Raw genomic sequence first — 15,706 nt, 5'->3', positions numbered from 1 at the left:
TCAGTTTTTATGACCCTGCAATGTTTAGAGCCCCCTCAAATTGAGGGGGTTAAAACTTTATATGGTCATAGTTTTTGAAAAATAAGACCTTATTGCATGAAACTTGAAATTTGTTGATGAATATAAAATTAGATAAAAATAATAAAGAAAATATTTTATAAACTCATTGCTCCCACATTAAGGGCCGGGTGGGCCCAAAAATTAGGGTTTTTTTGTTCCCAAACTCCAATCACCCCAATTCTTTGCAAAACATTCTTTTTTGATATAAGCATTAACATACAAAAGTTTGGAGTTTGCACAATTCCTGTAAGTGTCTAAACTCAAACATCTAAAAATCCAGTGTACACCACTGTGTGTGTGTATATATATATATATATATATATATATATATATATATATATATATATATATATATATATATATATATATATATATCAACCATTAGAATTATGAAAAATGGTGTTGACAATAAATTGCCGACCTCAAACTGTATATATGTATTTATACTGCTACATGGACTGAGGGTTTGGCATGGGGCAGCAATCTTTTCTTGTAACACAAATAGGGTAACAATTTGTTATCTAAACACTCTATAGTAGATATATATATATATATATATATATATATATACAATATTAGATGCAATAGCATTTATATTAAATACCTTTTATATATTTATCATTTTTTCAGTTTTTCAATTTATTTTTTATGTTGATCCAAAAAGAATTTAATATTTCAATTTTTTGCTTTCAAATAATAAGCTAATGTGATTTACGAAAAAAGTTCTGAGTTCTACCTTACTGTTGAAAAAGCTGTTTATGTGGTTGCTGATAGAATGAAAGTTGAGAGTGACAGAAAAAATGATTTATCTTTCTATCTTGATGAAAAATTGTTTAGGTAAAAATATCTTTATTTTATTGCTTACCTATTTTACTAAATGCTTTTAGTTTTATCTCTGCTAATCTGTTCATTATGTTTATGTGGTTAAATTATTATCATCAGCATTAGATTAGCATCAAGAAAAACTTTTTATAAGAAAGTAGAAGTTTTTTTCTTAACTTCTTACTTAAAATATTTATAAGTTAAAATATTTTACTTTATTTTTTATTTTACTTTTTGTTGTTCTTCAGTTCAGCAATTTTATAAAAAAGTAAATTAAAATAGTAGTTATGATGAAAGCTTGTGTATTTATAATTTGAGTTTTTTATTTTTATAAGTAACATTTAACATTTATTCTGAAAATTATTTGTTAACCAAAATTTTTTTCGTGGTCTGGAAAATAAAGAAGATAAATATTATTTAAATTAATTTAACTAAACTAAAGATAAACTAAAGTAAGAAATTAAGATTAAGGAAACGTTTGAAGTCTTAAAAATTGAAAGTTAACTGCTTAGAATGGGGAAAATTCTGAAGCATTGATGTTGCATTTATGAGTCACACTTGATATTGATTTATTAGAAGGTTTATCCTTAATATGACCTTAATGTTAATATGACCACAACATTTAATACAAAGATGGATAAGAGAATTATAAAGATAATTGATTCAGTAAGGAAAAGGAAAACAAAATAAAAAGCAATATTGCCAAACACTATTTTTGCAGCGGATCATATATAGTTGTTTTGAGGAGTCAGTAATAAAAAGTAATCCAAAAGGACATAAAGTAGAATATATCTCTATATAGTCTTAATATAGGAATGAGTTTTGTTTGGGCTAAAATTTATTTGCCACTGTGAACCCTGTAACATGGTAAGATGTAACAGGGGAGAGTTCTCAATAATAGTTACCTGAAATTTGTAAATAAAAAATAAAGTAAAATTCTGGTAACTTGAACTTTTTTTATCTCAAACTGTTTTCTATAATCCCTTGAAAACAAAAATAATTGTTTTACTTTGATTAAATCAAATATTCGCTTAGTTAAACCATCTTCATAAGTCCTTTGTAGGTTTGAGTTACTGGGATTTTACTGTACTTTATAAGATTAACTAATTCATATAATTAATTGTAACTATTAATTTTTATTATATCAATTTTAGGAATTAATGTTTAAATTAACAGCTAATATTTATAGTTTGAAATAACTCATATGTGCAAAGTTTTTTATAAAATTAAAAATGAAGGGTTAAGAGCAAAATCAAAGTAATTTTAAATGTTTAATTTTTTTTTTGTTGAAATATTTACAGAATAAGTCAAAATTCTGCACTAAACTATTAATAAACTTTTATAAAGAAAATATTCTTTAAATACTTTAGAAGTACAATTGACAGGAAAATCATAAATCTAGATAAAAAGTAATATGGGATCTTCAGTAGTAAATTGTCGTACTTCAAAGTTTACTGGATAATAATTCCATTAGAATGGAAAGATTACAGACATTATTAAAGCTAAGGTCAGAGACAAGACAAAATCAAATAGTTAAGTGATTTGAGTTATCTGGAAAACAAGTCACAAAGTTGACAAAGACAATTTTTTGAGTCTTAGTGTTAGCATAGTTACTATTTACCTTTGTTACCAGTACAAGAGTAGTAGTTTACCTTAGTTACCAGTTCAAGAGCTATACCATTCAATTTGTAGATCATTAAAATCACTTACAATACTGATATTGACCCAAAAAAATTTAGAAAAAAGGTTTTATTTACTTTATTTATCTCCCCAAGGTTGAGAGGGCTACTACAGTTGAAAAAGCATTAATCTTTTCCTTTTTTCAACTATTTTCTTAACCCTCTTTTAACTCTTAAAACATAAACCTTAGCAAATATTTTGTGCAAAAAAACAAGTTTATCAGTACTACCAGGTATAGTGGGAATCAATCTCCAGTATTGGCTGGTCGATTAGATTAGAAACAACAGCAAAAAAAAATGCAGTTTTGGGGAAAAGTATAAAGAATAAAGAAAAAGGTTAATAACAAGGTGAAAGGTAAGAACAATAAAAAACAAAGTGAACACTGATTGAATAAAGTGGTACTAATTGAATGCACATCAAACTTGGATAGTACATGGCACCATTTCTAATAAGTTATGCAATTGCTTTTACTTTTTTTTTTTTTTTGGTCAACACAACCAACAAACAGAGCACCATTAATGCACAAAATGACACTGTTAATACTCTTATTTTTTAAAGTTGCTGATGAAATCAGTCTTGTTGTAGGTAATTTTTCATAATACAAATAAACTTTTGATTTCCAATAAAATGAAATGATAAAATAAAACCAAAATATAATTAAAACAATTAAATATTAGGAAAGAATCTACAGCAATTATAGATTAATAAAAAATAACTTTTTTAGAAGAAAAAAAATCTTTATATAATTTTTTAAAAATTTATAAATCAATTTTTAAGTTAGTTTTCAATATTGGTTTCCATAAAATCTCCTGTAATTTAAATAGCTAAAATTAATGAAAGCTAAGTTAAAAAAATTTAAATAAAAAATAAATTGCACTCTTCTAATAAATACTTATTTGCTCTACCTTTGTATTGTAGTCAATACACACATGAAAAACAACAACATTGGAATGTTTAAGTAAACATTTTCCCACCAAAATTGGTAGTTTAATCAGTATTTCAAATTGATTGACTAATGTTTAATATTCAAAGAACTAACTGATAAATTAGTTTTTCATTAGTTTTCAAATTTGAATTTTTATACAATTTAAATTTAAATGAAGTGTTCCTAATATTTTAATTAAATTAAAATGAACTTTTTTTAAAACTCGTTTTTGATGGATTCTTTTTATTTAAAAATGAATTGAAAAAACAAGTTACTAACAATCTCATAGATCATAGTTTAACAACAGTTGAACAATGAAAGTTGTTATCAATGAAACTAGCTTGTAACTTAGTAACAAACAAACTAACTGCAATAAAATACCTTTTTGCTTTTATAGGAATTTTTTTTTTTTTTTTTTTTTTTTTTTTTGTTCTTCACCTCCTCAAGGCCGATAAAGCCACTACAGATGAGGAGGTTACTTAATAGTGGTTATAACCCTCTCTCAACTCTATAACTCCGAAACATGAACCTTGACAAACAAGGCCGCTGCGCGGAGAAATAAGTTGAAAATGGGACTTAACATTAGGGTGTCCCAAAATTAATTGACAAAAAAAATCACTCATATTTTATAAAGACATCACCCACAACTTAGAGCAGATTTTAAAAATCTTCTTTGAATAACTTTCACCATTTTTTTTAATGAAGCTCTTATTCTCGTTGAGTAAATAACACAAGTAATTATTTTATTGACATTAATTACAAATTATTAAAAGTAAAGAAAAAACCATCCACCTATCAATTCATTGTTTAAAAATTTTAAATCTTGGGTATAAAGTTTTCCTGCTTGTGTTTTAACAGTGGAGTTTTGTTTGTAAGAATATTTATATTTAATACTCTAATCTACTACAGTCCTTATTTATCCTTAATTCTGTTTATTGTTTTTTTTAATTATTTTAAGGTCAAAGATGTTCGAGTTACTTCATCTACAAAATTTTGAACATCAATATGGTGATGAAGAATTAGATGAAGCTGTACAATTTCTTCATCATTTTGGTAGTTATTTTTTTATTTAGTTTTTAATTTAATAAATTTTTTTTTCTTTTCCTTTTTTTTAGTTTTTAAAAAATTATTATAACAAGAAAGATGTGGAAACATAAAAAAGTCCCCAGACTTTTTTTTCAATTATATATGATGATGAAATGTGTATGTATAAGTATATATACACCATTCACAAAGTTTATAAACATTCATTTATAAAAGGTGTTTGTATATAAAGTTTTAAAGTATATGTATATAAATGTGTATATGTATTTTAAAGTATTTGTGTATAAAGTTTTATTTAAAGTATAAAAACTTTTTAGTTATTTTTTATAAATAGTTTTTATAAAAATATTAGCTATAAATAACAGTGTTTGTTAGTCAGGGTTAGATTTAAAAAATATGTTATCACATCCTGCAATAAATGCGCCCTGCAATAATCACACCCTAATTAAACACTACACCACTTTCTAACACTTAATAAAGTTTAAAATTGTTTACAAAATATTTTAGGTAGCATCTTACACTTTGATGTTCCTGCACTTAATAATGTTTACTTTTTCAATCCACAATGGTTGTGTGATATTCTTGTGTTCATGATGAAAATCATGCCATCTCATAAAAACGGTTAGATTTTTTTTTATCTTTAATCTGATTTTTTTTAATCTAATACCAAGATTCCTTTTAAATGATGAAAATGTTTTTAAGTTTTTTAACATAAAATAACTGAAATACAACTATAGACTAAATACAACTAAATTGTAAAATAAATGCAAGTAGTTAGTAAAAAATCTAGTAAAAACAACTAAATAGTCAAAAATAGTCAAAAGTCGCATTTATGAGCTATAACCTTTTAAGATAGGATATAAAAATAAAAGTTTAGTCTTTTCCATGGTCCCTCCATCTCTACTTATAGAAATTTAAATTAAAAAAAAATTTTCTTCAAAATTATTTAAAAACTAACTTCATTTTTTTAAATTGCTTTTATATAATTTTTTGACTTTATTTTAGCTAATTTTTTTAATATCAACATTTAGGCTATGTTAAAATAACTGATATCAAACGAAATTTGGTTGAGGAAAGATTTCCAATTTCAAAAGGCATAGAACTTTTAAATTCTTTTGATATTGCTGTAAAGTTATCCAAGAATAAATTGTTTGTTCCATCATTTTTGCCAGTAAATGAAATAAATCCATGTAAAAATAACCTTCAAAATGAAATATATCGACGTCAATATTTATTGTCATTTGTTCCTTCTGGATTCTGGTTTAAATTGATTAAAAGGTTTGTTTGTTTAAAAAGATTTTTATAAATTTTATTTATTCCCCAGCGGGCACAAGACATCATTAAGAAAACACTTTTAAAAATGTGTTTTCTTAAGCTTGTCTTAAATACATATTAAAACGTGTTATTACATTGTATAGAGGTCTAAAACACATCTTGTAGCGGCTAGGTCACCAATAGTTTTTTACAAAAAAATTTATAAATACTATAGTATTGTTATCAACTTCAACTAAAATGACTAAAAGTCGACTAGTCGAAAGTCAAAATTAGTTGAATAAGAAAAAACGAATAGTCAATTTAATTGACTATAGGCTTTCTAACAATTGACTAAAAGTCGATTATTAGAAATTTAAATAAGTGAGTTAAATAAGTTGAGTGAACTTTTTATCTTTTCATTTGATTTAACTTTCCAATCTTTTCATTTTATTTAAGTCAAATGAAAGATCTTTAAAGATGTTTCAATTTATTTTTATAACCAGAGAAAAGCTTTTTTCTGGTTATAAAATTATATTTAACATTTACTCATAAAACGGTTGTTTTATTTAGGCTAAAAGCTTTTAAATTAAAAAAAAATAAAAGCTATAAATATTTTCTTAAATAAACAATAAACATTATGGCGTATTTAAGTGTCAACACCAAATGCAATTTAATAAGGTTATGAAAGTTTTAAATTGGAAGAAAACTTAAATGATTGATTTCTCTTAACAAGGGTTTTTGAGTTAACATTTTATGCCAGAATACCCACAGTAGTAATAAGAAAAGAAAACAAAAACAACTTTAAATTGGCATCTCAGTTATAATTTTCAAAATATATCATTCATATTCGAAATTAAGATTTTAAATATAAGTGTTTATCTATCAAAAGTTATAATAATATATATATATATATATATATATATATATATATATATATATATATATATATATATATATATATATATATATATATATATATATATATATATAAAGGGAATAAAGATCTGCTTATTAGTTACTTACTAGTTTTGTTTATCTTTATAGCACACAGTGTTTTCTAGTGAATCCATTTTTTTGTAAAAAACTGAATTCCGGATTTTCGGAATTACAGGAGATGAAATCCGGAATTCCGGTTTAATTCCGGAATTATTATAGAAGAATTTAAAAAATATAAAGAAAAGAAAGTACATTATTTTTTAACATAAATGTATTTAGTTCAAAACAATAAAATCAAAACAAATACAAAATAAGGAAATATTTCCTATTAAAATATTTTTGAACTACATAAATAAAATTGCAAAATGAAAGTTCAATTTTCATTTTGATTTTTGAAAAAGCTTCTTAAAAAGCACAAAGTATCCAATGTTTTGTCGTTGAGCCTTGATCGAATTTTTGTTGAAAATGCTCCTGCAGCGGAAAAAGCGCGCTCTGACTCCACACTAGTTGGTGGAATTGTTAATAAACTTTTGTAAAGATCTTCCAAAAGCATTCCGCGGGATCCCCCTTCATCCAAAAATTTCATTTCACTGCGAATTTCAGAATGAATCGATGATTTTTGTAGAACTTTTGACCGTGATTTCGAGAGTGATTCCTTTATCTTTTGCTGAAGAATTTCCTGCAAGGATAACTGAGTTTCCAATGATTCAATAGGTTTATCGTCATCCATTTTAGTAGACTCAGATACTGTCGGGTCTATTTCTAATGCTACTTCACCACTAAGTCTTTGGATTAGGGATATGATAATTTTGGTTATTTCAGTTTTCGAGCGACGCAAAATGTTCTTGTGAATTTTGGTTTTACCCCCATTATGCAAATATTGAAGAACATCGGATACCACAGTTCTTCTTCGATTAATTTGAACTTCAAACTCTTTTTTCATTTCACAGCCAATTTCTTCATTCTCATCAAAATTTTCTAACACAAACGTAAATGTTGCATCCGCAGAAAGTAAATTTGCATCAGCACGGCATAACGCGTCTACGGCTAATTTTATAGGCTTCAAATTTCTAGAAACTGTAGATATTATATTCCATTCTGAATCATTCAAAAATGTATCCGCTTTGATATCAATTATTGCCTTTTTTATTGAACTTTTCAAAAGATTAAAACGTTCTAACATGGACATCAGGCTACTCCATCTAGTCTTCGAATCAAGCAATAGCTGCAATTCCTTTCCATGATCTTCCTTAACATGTTTTTGCAACACTTCATTTTTTAAAGGGGAACGTCGAAACATTCGAACAATTACCCGAACTTTCATGATTACATTTCGCAATGTAAACTTTTCAGTAATTCCTACATCACATTCATTTCTTGTCCCCACTTGCATTCCTTCATCATCACTTAAATCTTCTTCATCAGAGTCCAGATCTAGGACACTCTCATAATCATTTTCATCTACCTCTTTCTCTGTTTGTTTGTAGATCACATTTACAATTGCAATCTGAATTGCATGAGCAAAACACAAAATTTGTTCACATGGTAATTATCTACCCACTTTTTGCATCATAGAAGCACCATCAGTTACAATACACGAAATATCATTCCTTATATTTAACTGAAATGATTCTAACTTGTCCTCTAACAATTTTACACAATTTTCAGCCGCAAATCGACCATTAATTCGAGAAAGACCCAAACTCCAGATATTTTTCGACCCATGAACGTTAACATTCATATAACGTCTATTTCGAGAGGACGTCCACTCGTCCAATGTTAGACTAAAGCATAAATTATTTTTTAATTGATTAATTTCAGCAATTTGCAATTGTTTAATTTTTTTAGTATAATCCATCACGACTTTCTGTATGCTGGTGGGTGATTTTGGAATATCACCGAATCCATGCATTGTTAAACATTTTCTTAAATCGTTTGACGTACAAAAAACACGAAACGGTAAACCATCAGAAGCAATCATTCTAGCTACTACGGCAGGAAAAGTTTCATCTTTTTTTGACTTGAAAAAATCAATGATCGTGTTCGTTTTTCTGGTTGTGCTCACAACGCTATCGTTACTGTCAGATGTAGAAGCTGTTGTATTTTCATCAAACTTTCGCTTGTTCAAAACTGTGTTGTGTTTAGAACGAAGATGTGTGTGCATGGGAGTTGTACATCCACCCAATATCTTTAAAACTTGCTTGCATTGCATGCATTTCGCCACCTGATTTGTTTTTTCTTGTAGAAAATATTTCCACACTGAATTTGATGAGCTTTCTTTTGAAATGTCCATAAAAGTTTCTTCAGATTTATCTACCATACTTGGGTTGGAATTTAAAACAATAACAATGTAAGTCTACAAAATTTTTGAAACATAAAATTAATATAATGACTTACTTTGTCTGCTCTGCATACAATTTAATTTCTTAATGTTAATATTTCATTTAAAAAAAATTTTTTAATGCATTTGCAGTAGCCTAAGCCTACTAAAATTTAAATTTTTTGAATTTACAACAATGAAAGTACACAATGCTGCCATCTATAGTAAAAGTTCTTCTAAATTCGAAATTCTAAAAATTTCAAAAAAAAACTTTTGTTTTGTTTTTATATTATGTATTTATTCCGTTTTAAAAATTTTTAATTTTTATTACTAAAAACTGTTGTATTATACTACTGAGGATGACAACTTTGTTGTTGAAAAACGTTTTTAGTAATAAAAATTAAAATTTTTAGAACGGAAGAAATACATAATATAAAAACAAAACAAAAGTTTTTTTTGAAATTTTTATAAAAACAGTTCTAAATAACTTCAAAAATAAAATAAAAATTAAATAATCGAAATTCTAAAGTCGAAAAATCCGGAATTTGCGTTTTTGAATCCGGATTTTTAAAAATTCAAAATATGACGGAATTTCGGAATTCCGAAATTCCGAAATCCGGATTTGGATTCACTAGTGTTTTCAGAAAAAGTAAAAATGGATGAACAATAAAAGAAAATATTGCTGCCCTATCTCAAACCCTAAGTTGATTTAGTGGCACACCACAATGCGAAAGCATGCTTATAAGATAGTCCGTGTATGTACTGAAACCGTGTATGTACCCAGCAATAGGCTATTTCAGTATCATGTCACACTGCTTATCTTAACACACATTTATACATATATATATATATATATATATATATATATATATATATAGAGAGAGAGAGAGAGAGAGAGAGAGAGAGAGAGAGAGAGAGAGAGAGAGAGAGAGAGAGAGAGAGAGAGAGAGAGAGAGAGAGAAAATATATATACACAAACACAAATAACCAGATTTAGCTACATATCAATGATAATTTATTTGGTCATAAATCATACATAAATGTTTAAGTTTGGGCAGACAGTATCTTCTTATGAAAGACTTTATTAGTTTGGTGAGAAAAAAAAATTTATTTTTTTTTGCCATAGTTTTCTTTGTCTATATACAAATCCTAATCTTTGCATCAGTGTATGAACTGTAGCCTCAACAGGTGGATGTCATCATAAATGACATTTCATGTGAAGCTAATTTAACACAAACACACACATTTTTACAGGCAAAGAAAGAATAAGGAGATAAAATACAAATTAGAATTAATTAAAAGACTAATTGGGATCAGTTTCTACTTTTTGTAATTTTGAGATAAAGTAGTTTGAAAGATTGACCCCTTAGTTCTCTTCATATAACACTTAGATTTATATTCATCAGCTTTTTGTCTGTGCCTTTTTTTCAAGATTTTTTTTGTTCATTTTGTGCTTCTTTAGCTGCTAGGATCTTTTCAATTGATCCCATTACTTCTTTTCTACCAGACTCCCTTTATGCAAGAAAAAAATGTCTTCTTTGTTATTAAGTATTTGCACTTGCAATATCAAATAGATTTTTCAAATCTTCTTTGAAAGCTTTTTCTCTAACAACTTGTGATACAGATCTTTAAAAACCTAACTTTCTTGAGGAATTAACACTCATGGTAAAATTTCACTAATTTCTTAATCATATTGCTCTTAATATCTTTATATCAAAATTCTTATTTACTGATGTTAATGCTTCTCTAACTGTTAACTTTTTTTCTTTGCGAAAATGTAGAAAAAAGCCAAGAGCATCCTTGGGATGGTAATTTAGACCCATTAATATTATTCTGATGCCTCTGTATTTTGTATACAATGAAATATTGTTGGAACAGAGTGTATTTAGTTCAGTTAAATTACAATAAACATATAATTCATCTAAATCTATCTTTTTAATTTTGAGAAGTTAAAAGTAAACAAAAATAAATTATAGAAATACAAATCAGTAAATCCAAAAAAACATAAAATATATCAAAATTATATTATATCAGCAATATTATCATTTGTGAAATCTAAAAAAATAAAAATTTGTGAAATTTTCTTATATTTACAAGTCAAATGTGAAAATTACACTAAACAAATGTAATTGGAAGCCTTGCCATTGATGTTTTATATACATTGTCTTTATTAATTAGCTGAGATTGGTAATTCTCTTTCGTTCTAAAATAATGTTTAACAACTTATTAGAGCAAGAATATATTATTTAACAAGCTTTTGAAAATGTTTGCTTGTTGGATGTTAAAAGCAATCAAATAATTTAGTGTAAATATTAATACTCCAAAAGTCCCGCTACCATTTTGATTGCGCGCCATCTTGGTTGTGACGTTTTAAGCATTGTGTTGTGTAGACGCTCCAGTTTTATAATGGATAAATATACGCCACAAGAACAAGCAGAAATAGTGACAATATTTATCGAAAGTAATCATTCCATTATTGCCAGTCAGCGGAAATGGCTTAAAAAATATCCTAATCGTCCAGTGCCCCACAAAACCAAAATTTATCGATTACATGCCAATTTTTGACAGTACGGTACGACAGCAGACAAACCTCGTTCTGGAAGACAACGGACATCTTGTAACGCTAAAAATGTGGCTCTGGTGTGCGATAGTGTTGCAGATGCTCCAGAAACATCAATTCTGATATGTGGTTCTCAGTTACACATTTCCACACACAGTTTAAGGCAAATTTTGAAAACTGATTTGAAAATATTCCCGTACAAAATTCAATTAGTCCATAAGTTGCTACCGAGAGATCTTGATCAACGAGTTCAGTACAGTAATGCAATCCTAAGGCTGTCTGGTGAAATTGAAGATTTTTCGTCTAAGTTGATAATGAGCAATGAAGCCCATTTTCTTCTCGATGGCCATGTCAATAAACAGAACAGTCGGTTTTGGGAAACAACTAACCCTCAATTAATTCATGGTACATCATTGCATCCACAAAAAACAACTGTATGGTGTGGTATTCATGCTGGAAACATCATTGGTCCCTATTTTTTTGAAAATGAACAAGGTGTTTAAGTGACTGTTACTGCTGAATGGTACCAAGACATCATTCAAAATTTTCTTGTGCCTGAAATGGAAGAGCAAGGGCTAGAGGACATGTGGTTTCAGCAAGATGGGGCCACAGCACACACAGCCCGTTCAACAATTCAATTATTGAATGACGTTTTTCCACGAAGACTAGTTTTACAAAATGGCAATTTAGCATGGCCAGCTAGATCTCCAGATTTAACAGCACCAGACTTTTTCTTATGGGGTTTTTTAAAATCAAAAGTTTATGTGAATAAGCCCCAAACGATTCAACATCTTAAAGACATTATTCGTCATGAAATTGAAGAAGTTCACCCTGAAATGTTACAGGATGTCATGAAAAATGCCTTATAAAGAGCCGAGAGTTTTATAGCGAACAATGGTTACCATTTAACAGATATTATTTTCCAAGCATAAGGAAAACAAATGTAAAGACTGAATAAACTTCTTATGAAAACCAAACTTACTTATCTTTTCTTTGAACAAAGTTATGGGCAATCAAAGTGGTAGCACGACTTTTGCCCCACCCTGTATGTATATATATATATATATATATATATATATATATATATATATATATATATATATATATATATATATATATATATATATATATATATATATATATATATATATATATATATATATATATATATATATATAGACACACACACACACAGTTCTATTTGTATTAATAAGTAATCTATATATATAAACCATTTAGTTTGTTTGCAGTGGTTGTCTTTCTTTCTTTTCATTGATGGAAATTGAGGATTGAGATATGACTAAGCTCGCTGACCAACAAAAGAATTTTATGGTTTTGATGATTAACAAAGCAATTGAAGAGCTAAAGGATGACTTTATGTTAAAACTAAATCAACAAACTAAATTATTTAAGTGAATTAATTGAGTAAGTTAATTAAGTTAAGTTAATTAGTTAAGTTAATTAAGTAAGTTAATTAATTAATTAAGTGAAGTAATTAAGTAAGTTAATTAATTAAGTGAAATTGACGGAAAAAGATGCAGAAATAGCTGAACTTAACAAGAAAGTGAAAAGCTTAGAAGAGAACAATACATCAGAACCATTAGTTGTTGAATTTGAGAATGAAGTAGCACGAAATGAGATGTTGTCTGCAGCCAAGGAACTGTCAACAATTGAGGTATACAAAAAAGTATATATAAGACCTGATTGCACTCCTGATGAGCAGGCTGAATTTGCACAATTGAATAAAGAGAGAAAGGAGGCAAATGAAGACTTACAACGCAGTAATAACCTAGTCTAGCCCTTTTGATTTGTCATTAGAAGCAGAAAATTTTTGTGTATTGACATCACTACAACAAAAGATATTGGTAACTGCAAAGTTCACCCATTTGTCAAAGAAAGCATTGCCAAGCAGGCCCGGAGGGGCCCATACCAGCCAATCTTATAAATCTCATCAAAAGTTACATAATAAACAACTACCTATTTATTTGAAGCAAAATATTAAGACAAACCAATTAATTTTTATTCCACCAATGCTACCTAATTCAAGTCTAATAAATTATCTGAGCTTTCCACACTTGCTTTGACAAACAAAATAGATGTTATTGGAATTACAGAGACTTGGTTCAAATTGGATGTAATTAAAAACATTGATAGATATGGCCTATATCACGCAGATAGAGATAGAATTGGAGGAGTTGCCATTTACGTAAATAAAAATCTTGCAAATATTGAAGTTGTTAATCTGCATCTTAACAATACAGAGATTGAACAAGTTTGGTGCTCAATAAAATGAAAAAATTTTAAGTAAGTTGTGGTTGTATATATCGACCACAAAATATTCTACAGCTGATTACTCAAAATCAGTTCTAGACTCAATCAAAACTGCTTCAAAACTCAAAAGTGGCAAATAATACACGGATCTCATTGTTGTAGGAGATTTCAATTTCTCTAATATAGATGACGGTCCAATAATTCATTCAAATGAAAACTCAACTGAGCATGAGTTTATTAAAGTTTTAAATGATTGTTCTTTATACCAAATAGTTAACTTTTCAACATTTAAACAAAGTGATTCTGTTCCTGCAGTTAACTGCAGACCTTGTTTTAGCTTGCAATCTGAATAGCATAGATTTTCTTCAATGTGGTCCACAGTTAGGTCACTATGAAAAGGGAAGATACCATTACTCCATCACTTGGCAATATTTTACTAGTTCTAGTGACAATAACAATTCACAAGAAATGAGTTTTGCTTTAAAAAGGGTAAATTTACACAAATGATTAAGTACTTGAAACAAGTCAACTGGGTTGAGCTATTTCATGATAAATCAGCCTGTGATTGCTATGAGTTATTTTTACATATTTACAATGAATCTTGTTGATTGTTTGTTCCTATTTTTAATAACAAAAAAAAAGAATAGCCAACCATGGCTGGATGCAAAAGTTAAAAAGGCAATAAAGATAAAACAATCTCTGTTTTATTCAAACGTGTATCGGCAAAGTCAAGAATCTCTAAAGGAATTCAACAAAATTTGTGCTAATGTTAAAAAACAAATTAAAAGATCAATTCAAGAATACAAAATGGATTTAGTAAAAAGAGCAAAGCTAACACCTAAACTTTTATTCTCTTACGTAAATAAAAAGCAAACTATTAAATCCCATCTTAGAGCCATGAAAAATAAAAAAGATCAAATTACAACTGAAATATCAGACATTTCAAATATATTAAATAAGCAATATTATCTGATATGATTACCAATGAAAAAATACTAAAACTGTTAGAAAGTATTGATGAGTCAAAAGCGATGGGTTTTGATAAAATTAGTCTGTTTGTATTAAAACATGCTGCAGAAGGTTTTGTTGATCCAATTATCTTTATTTTTAAATTGAGTTTTGACACTGGTTGTGTCCCTTACCATTGGTCTTGCAAATATATCACCTATTTATAAAGGGGGATCAAAACTTGAACCAGAAAACTATAGACCAATATCCTTGGCGCCTGTGATTTGTAAAATGTTCAAAAAGCTTATTCGGGACATAATTCTGGAACAGTTAGTTTTAAATAGTCTTATATTTGAAAGGCAAACTGGTTTTGTTCCAAACAAATCATGCACAACAAATCTGATTAAGACAATTGACATCATTACATACGAAGCTGCAAAGGGTAAACCGTTATGCGTAATATATCTTGACTTCTCAAAAGCTTTTGGTAAAGTAGAACACAAAGAAAAAGGTTGAAGCATATGGTATAACAGGAAAAATATATAACTGGATTAGAAGTTTCCTTACAAATAGGACACAAAGAGTTACTATTGGTAATACATTTTCAAAATGGGTATCTGTTACCAGTGGCGTTCCTCAGGGTTCAGTTCTGGGTCCCATTTTATTTCTCCTATTCATAAAGGACTTGCCAGAAGTTGTGCAAAACACATTTAAAATGTATACTGAGGATAGCAAATTAATAGCCATAGAAGATTCCCTTGATAAACACTCAGAAATACAAACTGACCTTGACAACATTGTGAAATGGTGCAACAATTGGCGTATGGAACTTAATTGCAAAAAATATAAGGTGATGAGATTTGGCAATCAAAATGTTCTTCAAGGT

The 15,706-nt window shown here is 28.0% G+C and overlaps 1 protein-coding gene across 1 annotated transcript in view; it reads left to right on the top strand.

Annotated features, from left to right (window-relative positions):
• LOC101239454 (leucine-rich repeat serine/threonine-protein kinase 1) overlaps nt 1-15,706 on the top strand; it is a 123,140-nt gene that overhangs the window by 63,725 nt on the left and 43,709 nt on the right. Inside the window, exons 15-18 of the mRNA XM_065792626.1 lie at nt 762-897; nt 4,446-4,540; nt 5,039-5,152; nt 5,563-5,809. Coding sequence (XP_065648698.1) covers nt 762-897; nt 4,446-4,540; nt 5,039-5,152; nt 5,563-5,809 — 592 coding nt within the window. The remainder of the gene's footprint in view (nt 1-761; nt 898-4,445; nt 4,541-5,038; nt 5,153-5,562; nt 5,810-15,706) is intronic.

This window comes from Hydra vulgaris, chromosome 03 (genome assembly GCF_038396675.1).
Source record: "Hydra vulgaris chromosome 03, alternate assembly HydraT2T_AEP".
Lineage (NCBI taxonomy): Eukaryota > Metazoa > Cnidaria > Hydrozoa > Anthoathecata > Hydridae > Hydra > Hydra vulgaris.
The sequence above is the reverse complement of the archived record's forward strand: the minus strand, read 5'-3'. Positions and strand labels throughout refer to the sequence as shown.